Source organism: Anthonomus grandis, chromosome 3 (genome assembly GCF_022605725.1).
Source record: "Anthonomus grandis grandis chromosome 3, icAntGran1.3, whole genome shotgun sequence".
Lineage (NCBI taxonomy): Eukaryota > Metazoa > Arthropoda > Insecta > Coleoptera > Curculionidae > Anthonomus > Anthonomus grandis.
Genome location: NC_065548.1, coordinates 3493198 through 3505839, shown reverse-complemented (window position 1 = coordinate 3505839; position 12642 = coordinate 3493198). Strand labels below are relative to the sequence as shown.

Genomic DNA, 12642 nt, shown 5'->3' with positions numbered 1-12642 from the left:
TGAAGTCAAAACAATTTTTTTATTTTTGTTATACGAGGACGCCACCTACAAAAACTTGAATAACAAATTTTCTATTCAAGGGATTTGAATAAAATTTCATAGAGACGTTAAGGAGAGTCGCAGTTTTCATTTAAGACAATCGTCAAGTAATTCAGTTCATTAAAACGCGAGTTACAGGCTAATGAAGTCAAAACAATTTTTATAGTTTTGCTATACGAGGACGCCACTTACAATAACTTGAATAAAACATTTATTATTCAAGGGATTTGAATGAAATTTCATAGAGACGCCAAGGAAAGTCCCAGTATTCCTTTAATACCACAGTCAAATTAATTGGTTCAATAAAATGCGAATTACAGACTAGTAAACCCGAAACAATTTTTCTAGTTTTGGCTATACTAGGACGCCACCTACAAAAACTTAAATAAAAAAATTACCATTCAAGGGAAATTGAGTGAAATTTTATAGAGTCGTTAAAGAAAGTCTGAGTATTCTAACTCCCTGGAAGATTTTCCTGGGAAGATCCAATGGGATAGTTTCAGTCAATATGTGAATTTTTTTTTATGAAGTCCTCTATTTATTTGAAAAAGTTTGAAGAGTGACCCTAACTGCCTGGAAGAATCGTTTTTTTTTTACCAGAATTGTAAATTTACCGGGACTGCCTGGAAAAATAATTCTCACTCAGTGTACGTAGTTATCCATTACTACCAGGCCGTTGAAATCATTTTGATTACCTTTGAGGGAACCTTTTTGTGTATTGAAAAGAGGAAGGGGAGTTATTTCGCCCAGGCAGTTGAAGTTTTATATGTACTTTAACGATTAAAAGGTTCAACTTGTTTTCTACTATTAATGACATTTTTATCACAGCATTACAGCCACACCACGTACAGAACCCCATCACCAGGACTAATCCTGCGAGACTACAGCAAATCCGGCACGATAGCCGACGACATCTCTCGGATACACACGTACAGTTACCTCACCGACGAGCCCACTTTAGGATATTTAAAGAAACCGATCGAGCCTTACGATAGGCCGCCCCATTTCTCTCCTCACTTTCACCGACCTACTTGTAAGATTAATTTCACTGTTTCAGATGCAGCCTCTGAATAATTACGATCTGCGGTTTTCAGCACAAAATTCGTTAAGATCGTCAACTGGGGCCGGCGGTAAACGTTCCGGTTCCAGATCGGCAATGAAGGTTTTGGTCGATTCGATCCGTAGCGAGACCCCGCGACCCAAATCTCCCCACATGAACAACGAGGAGCCGATAGAACTGAGCCACTATCCGGGGGCGAAGCCTCCACAGCCCGGAGAGCCTCCGAAGATCGAAAGAGATGATTTTCCGGCCCCGCCTTATCCCTATACTGATCCAGGTTGGTTAGGCATCAATTAATAAGCATCAACATTTTTAAAGAAATACTATCGCACCCAACAGAACCCGATTTTAAACTATAAATAATTTTTTCCACCTCTTCGGCTGATGTAGGACTAAAATTAAGTAAATCATTGTCATGAAATATTTTGTTGATATAGTTATCATTAACAAATGAAGTATTATCCTTTAAAGTTTGGGGAACTGATAAAGAAATCACTAAATTGATTCGCAGAAATATCGCATTTTATTCGGTCGCCAAACATTTTTTTGATCTTTTTTAAAAGTATGTCTGGGAAAGGCCCTTTTTTCAGTCCTAACTGCAATATTAACATGATTATGTAGCGACTTGTATTCATTCAAAATAGCTTCAGTTTTAAGTTTTTTATAGCGTGACAGGGCCTTGTTTCTAAGCCTCATCATAAACTTAAAGTTATCAGTAAGCCAAGGTGCTCGTCGTTTAGTAATCATAACCGTTCGAAAGGGCGCATGTATATTAAATAATTCATCCATATTTTCATTAAAAAAACTGACCATCGCATTAGTATTGGAACATGAGAAAATGTAATCAAAATTAATTGACAATAAATCAATAAGACAATGTAAAATCAGTGTAATTAAAATTTTTTTAATCGCGAAAACTTTTATACATTTGCCTAGGTTTCCCTTTAAAACATTTTATTTTAAATGATACTTATGATCTGAAATATGATCCATATCAAGAATTTTGGTTTCATTAACTAAGGTTATATCACTACATACCAAAACATGTAACAATGTGTTAGAACGATCATTAGTAGCTCGTGTGCATATCATGTCGGAACCTTTGCATAAGATTTATTTTGGAAACCAAATGATACGATAATGACGATTATGTTTGTTTTAGAACGTAGGAAGAGATGGTCGGATTCTTATAAAGGTGTACCGGCGGACTCCGACGAGGACGAGCTAGACGGCCTAACCGAGAAGGAAATTAAGGATATCAAGCTGAAAAAGGAGGAAGAGGAGTTGAGCAAACTGGGCAGCGGCATCGGAAAAGTGTTTTTGAAGAACGTGAAGGAACGGGAGAAGTTTAAGCAATGGAAGGCGTCTAATTTGGATCCTAGGAACGCGTCTAGGTAAGTTTTACTTTTAAAAATATTCTTTTTAATAGAAAACTATTTACTGATTGTAACAGTATAAAGTCTGGATCACTAAATCTATGGCAATTTAATGCTAATTAAATTTATTTACTTGTCTTGTACGGTTTTCGAGATCTCAATGATCAACGTCGAATTTAGGACACACCGAAGAAAAATACTTTATAATGTCATAAAAATTTATCACTTATTATGACAGGCACAAGACAATACTATTGGTCCTCTTTAATAAAATATGAAGTATTTTTTAAATAAAATATGATAAGTCAATACTCAAAGTTAAATTAATCCATATTACGTATATTAGATTAATTCCATCGACACTCCACACACAAAAAGTTGTGTTGTTAGGTGATTTAAATATTGACCTACAAAAAAATGACAATAGAGCAAAAAACTTAAAAACAGTTATAGATGCAGCAGGTTTTCGTCAGATTGTGAAGAAGGAAACAAGAATCACCAATACTTCTGCGACATTAATCGACCACATTATTACAAACGACTATAATATCTCCGAATTACCTAGGAATTTTCCCGCCATAAGCGACCATGAGATTATAGGGGTAAATATGCCATTTGAAGAAGTTAGTAACAATCCTAGAGATATATGTTATAGAAATCTTAATGATGAAATAATGTCGAAAATTAGGACGGAACTAGTGGGTGCTGACTGGAACTACTCCTCCACTGATGTAAATATGATATATTCTGATTTAATAGAGATCGTAAGAGCTGCAGTGGATAGAGTAAGTCCCAAACAAAAACGGACACTAAAAAAATATCCATGGGTGAATGATACTGTAAAACGAGCACAAACAGAACGAAACAACGCATACAAACGATTTTGTCTTACCAAAAATGAAATTGATTGGTACACTTACCAAAGGTTACGCAATAATGTGACTTCACTGATACGACAGGAGAAGAAAACATTTTATGAACAAAACATAGATATGTGTAGGGGTGATAGTAAAAAAATGTGGCGTACTCTAAAAAGTTTGATAGGAAGCAAAAATCAGCCGACAGATTTTGGAGATATTGATTTTGGTCCATATAATACCAGCGTAGAAGAAAATTTTAACCAATATTATGCAGATAGTGTCGAGGAAATTTCAGAAAATATAGAGAAACGGCAATGGGACTGTAAAGTTAGTGAACAGAAGGACTCAGAAATAGCAAACTTTAAAAACCTCACTCTCCAGAAACTAAGATCTATTATATTTAAACTTAAGAACAAAAGTACCAGTGATGAGTTTTTCAGTGTTAAGTTGATTAAAGACTTGTTTTGTGTGTTGGGATATCCTTTACTCTATCTAATAAATACCTCTTTAGAAACTGGTAGAGTCCCAGATGATCTGAAGACAAGTGTTATGATTCCCATCCCTAAAGTGTCAAAACCAACCATCCCAGAAGAATTTCGACCCATTAATTTACTCCCTGTTGTAGATAAGATCATCGAAACAATTGTGTGTTAGCAACTTAGGTACTACTTTGAGGAAAACAACTTACTCTATGTTGGACAATCCGGATTTAGAAATAACCATTCATGCGAGTCGGCCCTACAGTATATTTGTGCGAAGTGGAGAAAAGAAATAAACGATGAAAATGTTGTGCTTAGTGTTTTTATTGACTTAAAACGGGCATTTGAGACTATAGATCGGGATATCCTCTTTAAGAAATTAAAGTTATATGGAGTTAAGAGTATTGTTTTAAAATGGATTAAGGATTTTCTAAGTAACAGGTGTATGAGAACTAAAGTAGGTGATAGATTTTCAAATAAGGTTCCAAGTAAACTGGGTGTGCCACAGGGCAGTGTTCTTGGGCCCTTATTATTTATAATTTACGTAAATGATATAAACACAGTTCTGCGAAATTCATTTATTAACTTGTTATATAGGAGCGTCTGCGACTATATTATGCACGCGACCTCGGGTCCGAAAAATCGTGTTTTTTTGGAAATAAAAATTCATATCTTTGGCTGTATGGCTAGCGAAACGATGAAATTTGGCATAGGGTCTCTCAATACATTGGGAATGATGGATCCGTAAACGAATTTTTTTTCCGGTACCACCAAACGGAGTGGTACTGTCTCAAAGTCAAAAATTCGTAAAAAAACCGGTCAAAATTCATTTTTGCACGAGATCTCAATTTTAACGCTGTCAAAAAAATTGAAATTTTTAGGATATATGGGTTCTTGGGGCTTACGTGTCTGTATACTTTTTGAGCCCGATCGGTATACAGGGTGAGTTGTTATAAGCGAACAAAAGTGACTAAAAAAAAAAATTCAAACTTCTCCAGAGGCTAAAAAAAAATTTTATAAAAAAAGTGTTTCGGCGAAAAGACTTCATTTTATAAGAGATTTAACATACTTGGAGCTTTTTTTTGTAAAAAATTTATTTTACGAGTTCTGGCATTTTCAGTTTTTTGGGATTTTCCGCCAAACGATACTTATTTTGGGAAAATTTTTTTTTTCAAAAAATAACTTCATCTTTTACCTTTTATATGCCATATAACCGAAATTTTTGGGAACCATACAGGGCGAGCAATAATGAACTTTACCCATGAAGGTCCGACCCCGAAAATCACATTTTATTTAATAACTTTTTCGTAGTAGCATCTGGACCATTTATATTCTCAGGCATTAAATACTTTAATAACCCCAATATTTATGTAAAATTACAATCTTCCAACATTAATAGGTTCTGAGCAATTCGAAATTTCGCGTTTAATTCATTTGCCACGTCCCTGTACATGGTGAAAAGATCAGACATCATCTAAAAGATCCGAAATTTTGTTTTACAACACATACTAAAATTTCAGGGTTCCAGCGATAGTACAAGTACCCGAAAAATGCGATTTTATGAAAAAAGTCCATTTTTTTGCGTTTTTGCAGGTAATTGGAGGTGTCAACCTAAACTCTGATGAAATGGCTGGTGGGAACAATACTTTGACGCATGGTGGATACAAATTTTTTGCTCGTGACAGGTGGCCGGGACTTGGTTGGGTTTTTTGTAAAATTATGAATGAAAATGAACCGGAAACGATCAGGGAAAGGAAGCACCGAATCAGAAAATGAATGGGCTTTCCGAATCTGTGCATATCAATAGGGGAAATTGTGTATTGCGGCCAGGAAAATTCGGCAAACATTTTGACGTCTTCGAAAAATGCCGTTTTTTTGAAATGTCAGTGTCTTTATACCGGGGTGAGACGAAATGAAATTTGCCCGATTATTTTATTAAAATTATTCGAATATATACACGGGTCAGTCGTAATGATCTATTTAATTTAAAATAAAAATTTAGATATTAGGTGAGTTTTTACTATTTAGTTTATTATTAATATATGCTAATAATTCTTAAACATTGCTTTTGGGATATAAATAAAATTTTTTTGAAATTATTGATTTTTAAGGTTAGTCGAGTATCATAACTTTTTTGGTATTGGTGCGATTTGGTTGAAATTTGGTACCTAGTACCTATTTCGGATAAGATTAATAAATTTTTACAGATATTTGACATGACTATGTTTTAAGGTCACGTGACTACCTTAACTTTCTTCCTATTTGTCCGATTTGATTGAAATTTGGTATTTGGGGTTTATTTAGGATGCAATTATTAATTTTTCACAGATATTTGACATTTGACTTCCAGGTCACGTGACTATTGTAACTTTTTTGCTATGAGTCCGATTGGGTTCAAATTTGGTATTTATGCTTTATTTAGGATACAATTAATAAATTTTAACAGATAATTGACATATTGAATGTTTAAGTCACGTGACTTCCATAACTTATTTGCTATTGTTCCGATTGGGTTGAAATTTAGTATTTGGGCTTTATTTAGGATGCAAGTAATAAATTTTGACAGAAATTTGACATGTTGAATTTTTTAAGTCACGTGACTTCCATAACTTTTTTGCTATTGATCCGATTGGGTTGAAATTTAGTATTTGGGCTTTATTTAGGATGCAAGTAATAAATTTTGACAGAAATTTGACATGTTGAATTTTTTAAGTCACGTGACTTCCATAACTTTTTTGCTATTGATCCGATTGGGTTCAAATTTGGAATTTGGGGTTTATTTAGGATGCAATTGTTGATTTTTTACAAAATTTTAAAATATTAAGTTCTAGGGTCACGTGACTATCAAAATTTCCTATTTGATTAAAATCTGCTATTAGATGATATGTATATATTTATAGATAATATTTCGTATTACCCTATTCCTTTTATCTTAATTAGTTAAATTATTTCTTAAATTTGCCTTTCAAAAAAAAATAAAAAAATCATCGGTTCGAATACATAGGCTTTAAAGGGAACTTATCTTCTTTCATAATATTGTAGCATTATTATAGATTTTGAAAATTTTTGTCATTAAGCTTTTTCATTACTTTTTGAATGGTCTTTAGCCAGAAAAAAGAAATTTTGAATTTGGAGCATGTTTTGAAAAAATTTTCATTTTGGGCCGGATTTTGTTCGAAAATCGAAAAATGCAAAGAAATAGGTTTTCTGTTCATTTTAGAGTCAAATCGATAATAATCTTTTTGAAAGGTATCCTAAAGTAGTACAAGATAGAAAAATAAAAAAATGAAATCTTTCCATAGGGCTCTTGATAATTCGATATTTATGATTTATAGTTTTTTACAATTTTCTCCGAATCTGTGATAGCTGTAATCAATTAGTTTTAACATTCGAATACCTCGTAATATTCCCTAGAACTTTTGTTTAAGACAAAAAGTTGTCAGAGTTATAGTTTAGTTAGAAAAAAATAAAAACCATTTAATCACAATTTTTCATGGCTATACCCCTTTCGATTTTGGAGCAAAAAAAAAATTTTTTTTCTTGGGTTTTTTTTAATGGATATTGCCAACTTAGGGCTTACATTATAATTTGTCAGTTATCATTTTAAGAAAAAAAATGCTACCGTGGAAAAAAACGAGTTTTCTTTTATTTTTTTTTCACAGTTTTACTAATATCTCGACTTCTAGAGCTTCGATTCAATTTGTTGATGGTTTTTATTATTCCTTATTCTCCTCCTGTTAATTCTTTTTATATTTTATTACAACTGCCTTTCGAAATAAAACTGAAAAATTAAAAAAATCGACGTAAAAGCCCGGTTGTCTTATCCCTGTACATAGGCTCTTATGGAACCTAATTTTTCCCTTTATATTATGGCACTCGTATAAATCGTGGAAAATTTTGTCATAAAGCTTTTTTATTAGTTTTTAAATGGTCTTTAACCAGAAAAAAGAAATTTTGAATTCGGAGCATATTTTGGAAAAATGGTCATTTTGACCCCGGATTTTGTTCGAAAATCGAAAAATGCAAAGAAATAGGTTTTCCGTTCATTTTAGAGTCAAATTGGTAATAATCTTTTTTAAAGATACTCTGAAGTAGTACAGGATAGAAAAATAAAAAACTGAAATTTTTCCATAGGGCTCTTGATAATTCGATATTTATGTTTAATAGTTTTTTTCAATTTTCTCCGACTGTATAATAGCTAGAACCGATTCGTTTTAACGCACGGATACCTCGTAATATTCCCGAAAACTTTTGTTTAAGACAAAAAGTTGTCAGAGTTATATTTTATTTAAAAAAAAATAAAAACCATTTTTTCGCAATTTTTCATGGTTATACCCCTTTCGATTTTCGACCAAAAAAAAATTTTTTTTTTCTTGGGTTTTTTTTACGTGAAATTGCCAACTTAGGGCTTACATTATAATTTGTCAATAATTATTTTAAGAAAAAAAAATGATACCGTGGGAAAAAACCAGTTTTCTTTTGTTTTTTCCCACATTTTTACTAATCTCTCGGCTTCTATAGCTTCGATTCAATTCATTGATGGTTTCTTTTATTTCTTATTCTCCTCCTCTCAATTCTTTTGATATTTTATTACTATTACATTTCAAAATAAAAAGAAAAATTAAAACAAATCGACGTAAAATCCCTGTTTGTTCTATTTCAAGAAATAGACCCTTATGGGAACTTCTCTCTGAATTTGGTATTTATGGTTTATTTAGGATACAACTAATAAATTATGACAGATAACTGACATTTAAGTTTCAGCCTAGGTCACGTGACTACCGTAACTTTTTTGCTATTGGTCCGATTCTGTTCGAATTTGGTATTCAGACTTTATTTAGAATACAATTAATATACTTTCACAGATATTTGAAATATAAGACAGTATATTGACACACAACGCGACTATATAACAAATTATGGTTCTTTGAAGCATGATACCCCAACAACTGGTCCTCTCTTTCCTTGGCAGGTAAACGTTAGCCTCCCCGACTCACCTAAGTACACCTGATAGTTTTTGATTTTTTTTTTATTACCTTATGGCTTTTCACAGACAAGACCTAAAGGTTTCAAACTGGTCCCCACGGACCAAAAGTATAGGAGCGAAGCGACTATACTTGTTATATAGGAGCGTCTGCGACTATATTATGCACGCGACCTCGGGTCCGAAAAATCGTGTTTTTTTGGAAATAAAAATTCATATCTTTGGCTGTATGGCTAGCGAAACGATGAAATTTGGCATAGGGTCTCTCAATACATTGGGAATGATGGATCCGTAAACGAATTTTTTTTCCGGTACCACCAAACGGAGTGGTACTGTCTCAAAGTCAAAAATTCGTAAAAAAACCGGTCAAAATTCATTTTTGCACGAGATCTCAATTTTAACGCTGTCAAAAAAATTGAAATTTTTAGGCATAAAAGACTTTATAGTAATTCATGTCTGTATACTTTTTGGGCCCGATCGGTATACAGGGTGAGTTGTTATAAGCGAACAAAAGTGACTAAAAAAAAAATTCAAACTTCTCCAGAGGCTAAAAAAAAATTTTTATAAAAAAAGTGTTTCGGCGAAAAGACTTCGTTTTATAAGAGATTTAACATACTTGGAGCTTTTTTTTGTAAAAAATTTATTTTACGAGTTCTGGCATTTTCAGTTTTTTGGGATTTTCCGCCAAACGATACTTATTTTGGGAAAAATTTTTTTTTCAAAAAATAACTTCATCCTTTACCTTTCATATGCCATATAATCGAAATTTTTGGGAACCATACAGGGCGAGCAATAATGAACTTTACCCATGAAGGTCCGACCCGAAAATCACATTTTATTTAATAACTTTTTCGTAGTGGCATCTGGACCATTTATATTCTCAGGCATTAAATACTTTAATAACCCCAGTATTTGTGTAAAATTACAATCTTCCAACTTTAATAGGTTCTGAGCAATTCGAATTTTTGCGTTTAATTCATTTGCCGCGTCCCTGTACATGGTGAAAGGATCAAACAACATCTAAAGGATCCGAAATTTTGTTTTACAACACATACTAAAATTTCAGGATTCCAGCGATAGTACAAGTACCCGAAAAATGCGATTTTATGAAAAAAGTCCATTTTTTTGCGTTTTTGCAGGTAATTGGAGGTGTCAACCTAAACTCTGATGAAATGGCTAGTGGGAACAATACTTTGACGCATGGTGGATACAAATTTTTTGCTCGTGACAGGTGGCCGGGACTTGGTCGGGTTTTTTGTAAAATTATGAATGAAAATGAACCGGAAACGATCAGGGAAAGGAAGCACCGAATCAGAAAATGAATGGGCTTTCCGAATCTGTGCATATCAATTGGGGAAATTGTGTATTGCGGCCAGGAAAATTCGGCAAACATTTTGACGTCTTCGAAAAATGCCGTTTTTTTGAAATGTCAGTGGTTTTATACCGGGGTGAGACGAAATGAAATTTGCCCGATTATTTTATTAAAATTATTTGAATATATACACGGGTCAGTCGTAATGATCTATTTAATTTAAAATAAAAATTTAGATATTAGGTGAGTTTTTACTATTTAGTTTATTATTAATATATGTTAATAATTCTTAAACATTGCTTTTGGGATATAAATAAAATTTTTTTGAAATTATTGATTTTTAAGGTTAGTCGAGTATCATAACTTTTTTGGTATTGGTGCGATTTGGTTGAAATTTGGTACCTAGTACCTATTTCGGATAAGATTAATAAATTTTTACAGATATTTGACATGACTATGTTTTAAGGTCACGTGACTACCTTAACTTTCTTCCTATTTGTCCGATTTGATTGAAATTTGGTATTTGGGGTTTATTTAGGATGCAATTATGAATTTTTCACAGATATTTGACATTTGACTTCCAGGTCACGTGACTATTGTAACTTTTTTGCTATTGGTCTGATTGGGTTCAAATTTGGTATTTGGGCTTTATTTAGGATGCAATTATTAATTTTTGACAGATATTTGACATTTGACTTCCGGGTCACGTGACTATTGTAACTTTTTTGCTATGAGTCCGATTGGGTTCAAATTTGGTATTTATGCTTTATTTAGGACACAATTAATAAATTTTAACAGATAATTGACAAATTATATTTTAAAGTCACGTGACTTTCATAATTCTTTTGCTATTGATCCGATTGGGTTGAAATTTAGTATTTGGGCTTTATTTAGGATGCCAGTAATACATTTTGACAGAAATTTGACATATTAAATTTTAAAGTCACGTGACTTCCATAACTTTTTTGCTATTGATCCGATTGGGTTCAAATTTGGAATTTGGGGTTTATTTAAGATGCAATTGTTGATTTTTTACAAAATTTTAAAATATTGAGTTCTAGGGTCACGTGACTATCAAAATTTCCTATTTGATTGAAATTGGCTATTAGATGATATGTATATATTTGTAGATAATATTTTGTATTACCCTATTCCTTTTATCTTATTTTGTTAAATTATTTCTTAAATTTGCCTTTAAAAAAAAAATTAAGAAATCATCGGTTCGAATACATAGGCTTTAAAGGGAACTTATGTTCTCTCGTAATATTGTGGCATTATTATAGATTTTGAAAAATTTTGTCATAAAGCTTTTTTATTACTTTTTGAGTGGTCTTTAGCCAGAAAAAAGAAATTTTGAATTTGGAGCATGTTTTGAAAAAATTTTCATTTTGGGCCCGATTTTGTTCGAAAATCGATAAATGCAAATAAATAGGTTTTCTGTTCATTTTAGAGTCAAATCGATAATAACCTTTTTGAAAGGTATCCTGAAGTAGTACAAGATAGAAAAATAAAAAGTTGAAATTTTTCCATAGGGCTCTTGATAATTCGATATTTATGATTAATAGTTTTTTACAATTTTCTCCGAATCTGTGATAGCTATAATCAATTAGTTTTAACATTCAAATACCTCGTAACATTCCCTAGAACTTTTGTTTAAGAGAAAAAGTTGTCAGAGTTATAGTTTATTTAGAAAAAAATAAAAACCATTTTTTCGCAATTTTTCATGGCTATACCCCTTTCGATTTTGGAGCAAAAAAAATTTTTTTTTTCTTGGGTTTTTTTTTCTGGAAATTGCCAACTTAGGACTTACATTATAATTTGTCGGTCATCATTTTAAGAAAAATAAATTATACCGTGTGAAAAAACCAGTTTCCTTTTGTTTTTCCCACATTTTTACTAATATCTCGACTTCTAAAGCTTCGATTCAATTCGTTGATGGTTTCTTTTATTTCTCGTTCTCCTCCTGTCAATTCTTTTGATATTTTATTACTATTACTTTTCAAAATAAAAAGAAAAATTAAAACAAATCGACGTAAAATCCCGTTTGTTCTATTTCAATAAATAGACCCTTATGGGAACTTCTCTCTAATTTTGGTATTTATGGTTTATTTAGGATACAACTGATAAATTATGACAGATAACTGACATTTGAGTTTCAGCCCAGGTCACGTGACTACCGTAACTTTTTTGCTATTGGTCCGATTCTGTTGGAATTTGGTACTCAGGCTTAATTTAGAATACAATTAATATATTTTGACAGATATTTGAATTATAAGACAGTATATCGACACACAACGCGACTATATAACAAATTATGGTTCTTTGAAGCATGATACCCCAACCACTGGTCATCTCTTTCCTTGGCATATAAACGTTGGTACACCTGATAATTTTTGTTTTGTTTTAAGAAATCCTCTAAGGCCCATCACTGACAGGACTTAGAGGTTCCAAACTGGTCCCCACGGACCAAAAGTATAGGAGCGAAGCGACTATACTTGTTTGCGGATGATACTGTAGTATGCGTGGTAGGTA

The 12642-nt window shown here is 32.4% G+C and overlaps 1 protein-coding gene and 1 long non-coding RNA gene across 2 annotated transcripts in view; both read left to right on the top strand.

Moving 5' to 3' along the window:
- The window catches only part of LOC126733898 (uncharacterized), a 134289-nt gene that overhangs the window by 23335 nt on the left and 98312 nt on the right, over positions 1–12642 (top strand). The window lies entirely within an intron of this gene.
- LOC126733890 (actin-binding LIM protein 2-like) overlaps positions 1–12642 on the top strand; it is a 57720-nt gene that overhangs the window by 16769 nt on the left and 28309 nt on the right. Inside the window, 3 exon segments of the mRNA XM_050437337.1 lie at positions 868–1072; positions 1134–1376; positions 2262–2493. Of these exon segments, the coding sequence (XP_050293294.1) occupies positions 868–1072; positions 1134–1376; positions 2262–2493 (680 nt within the window).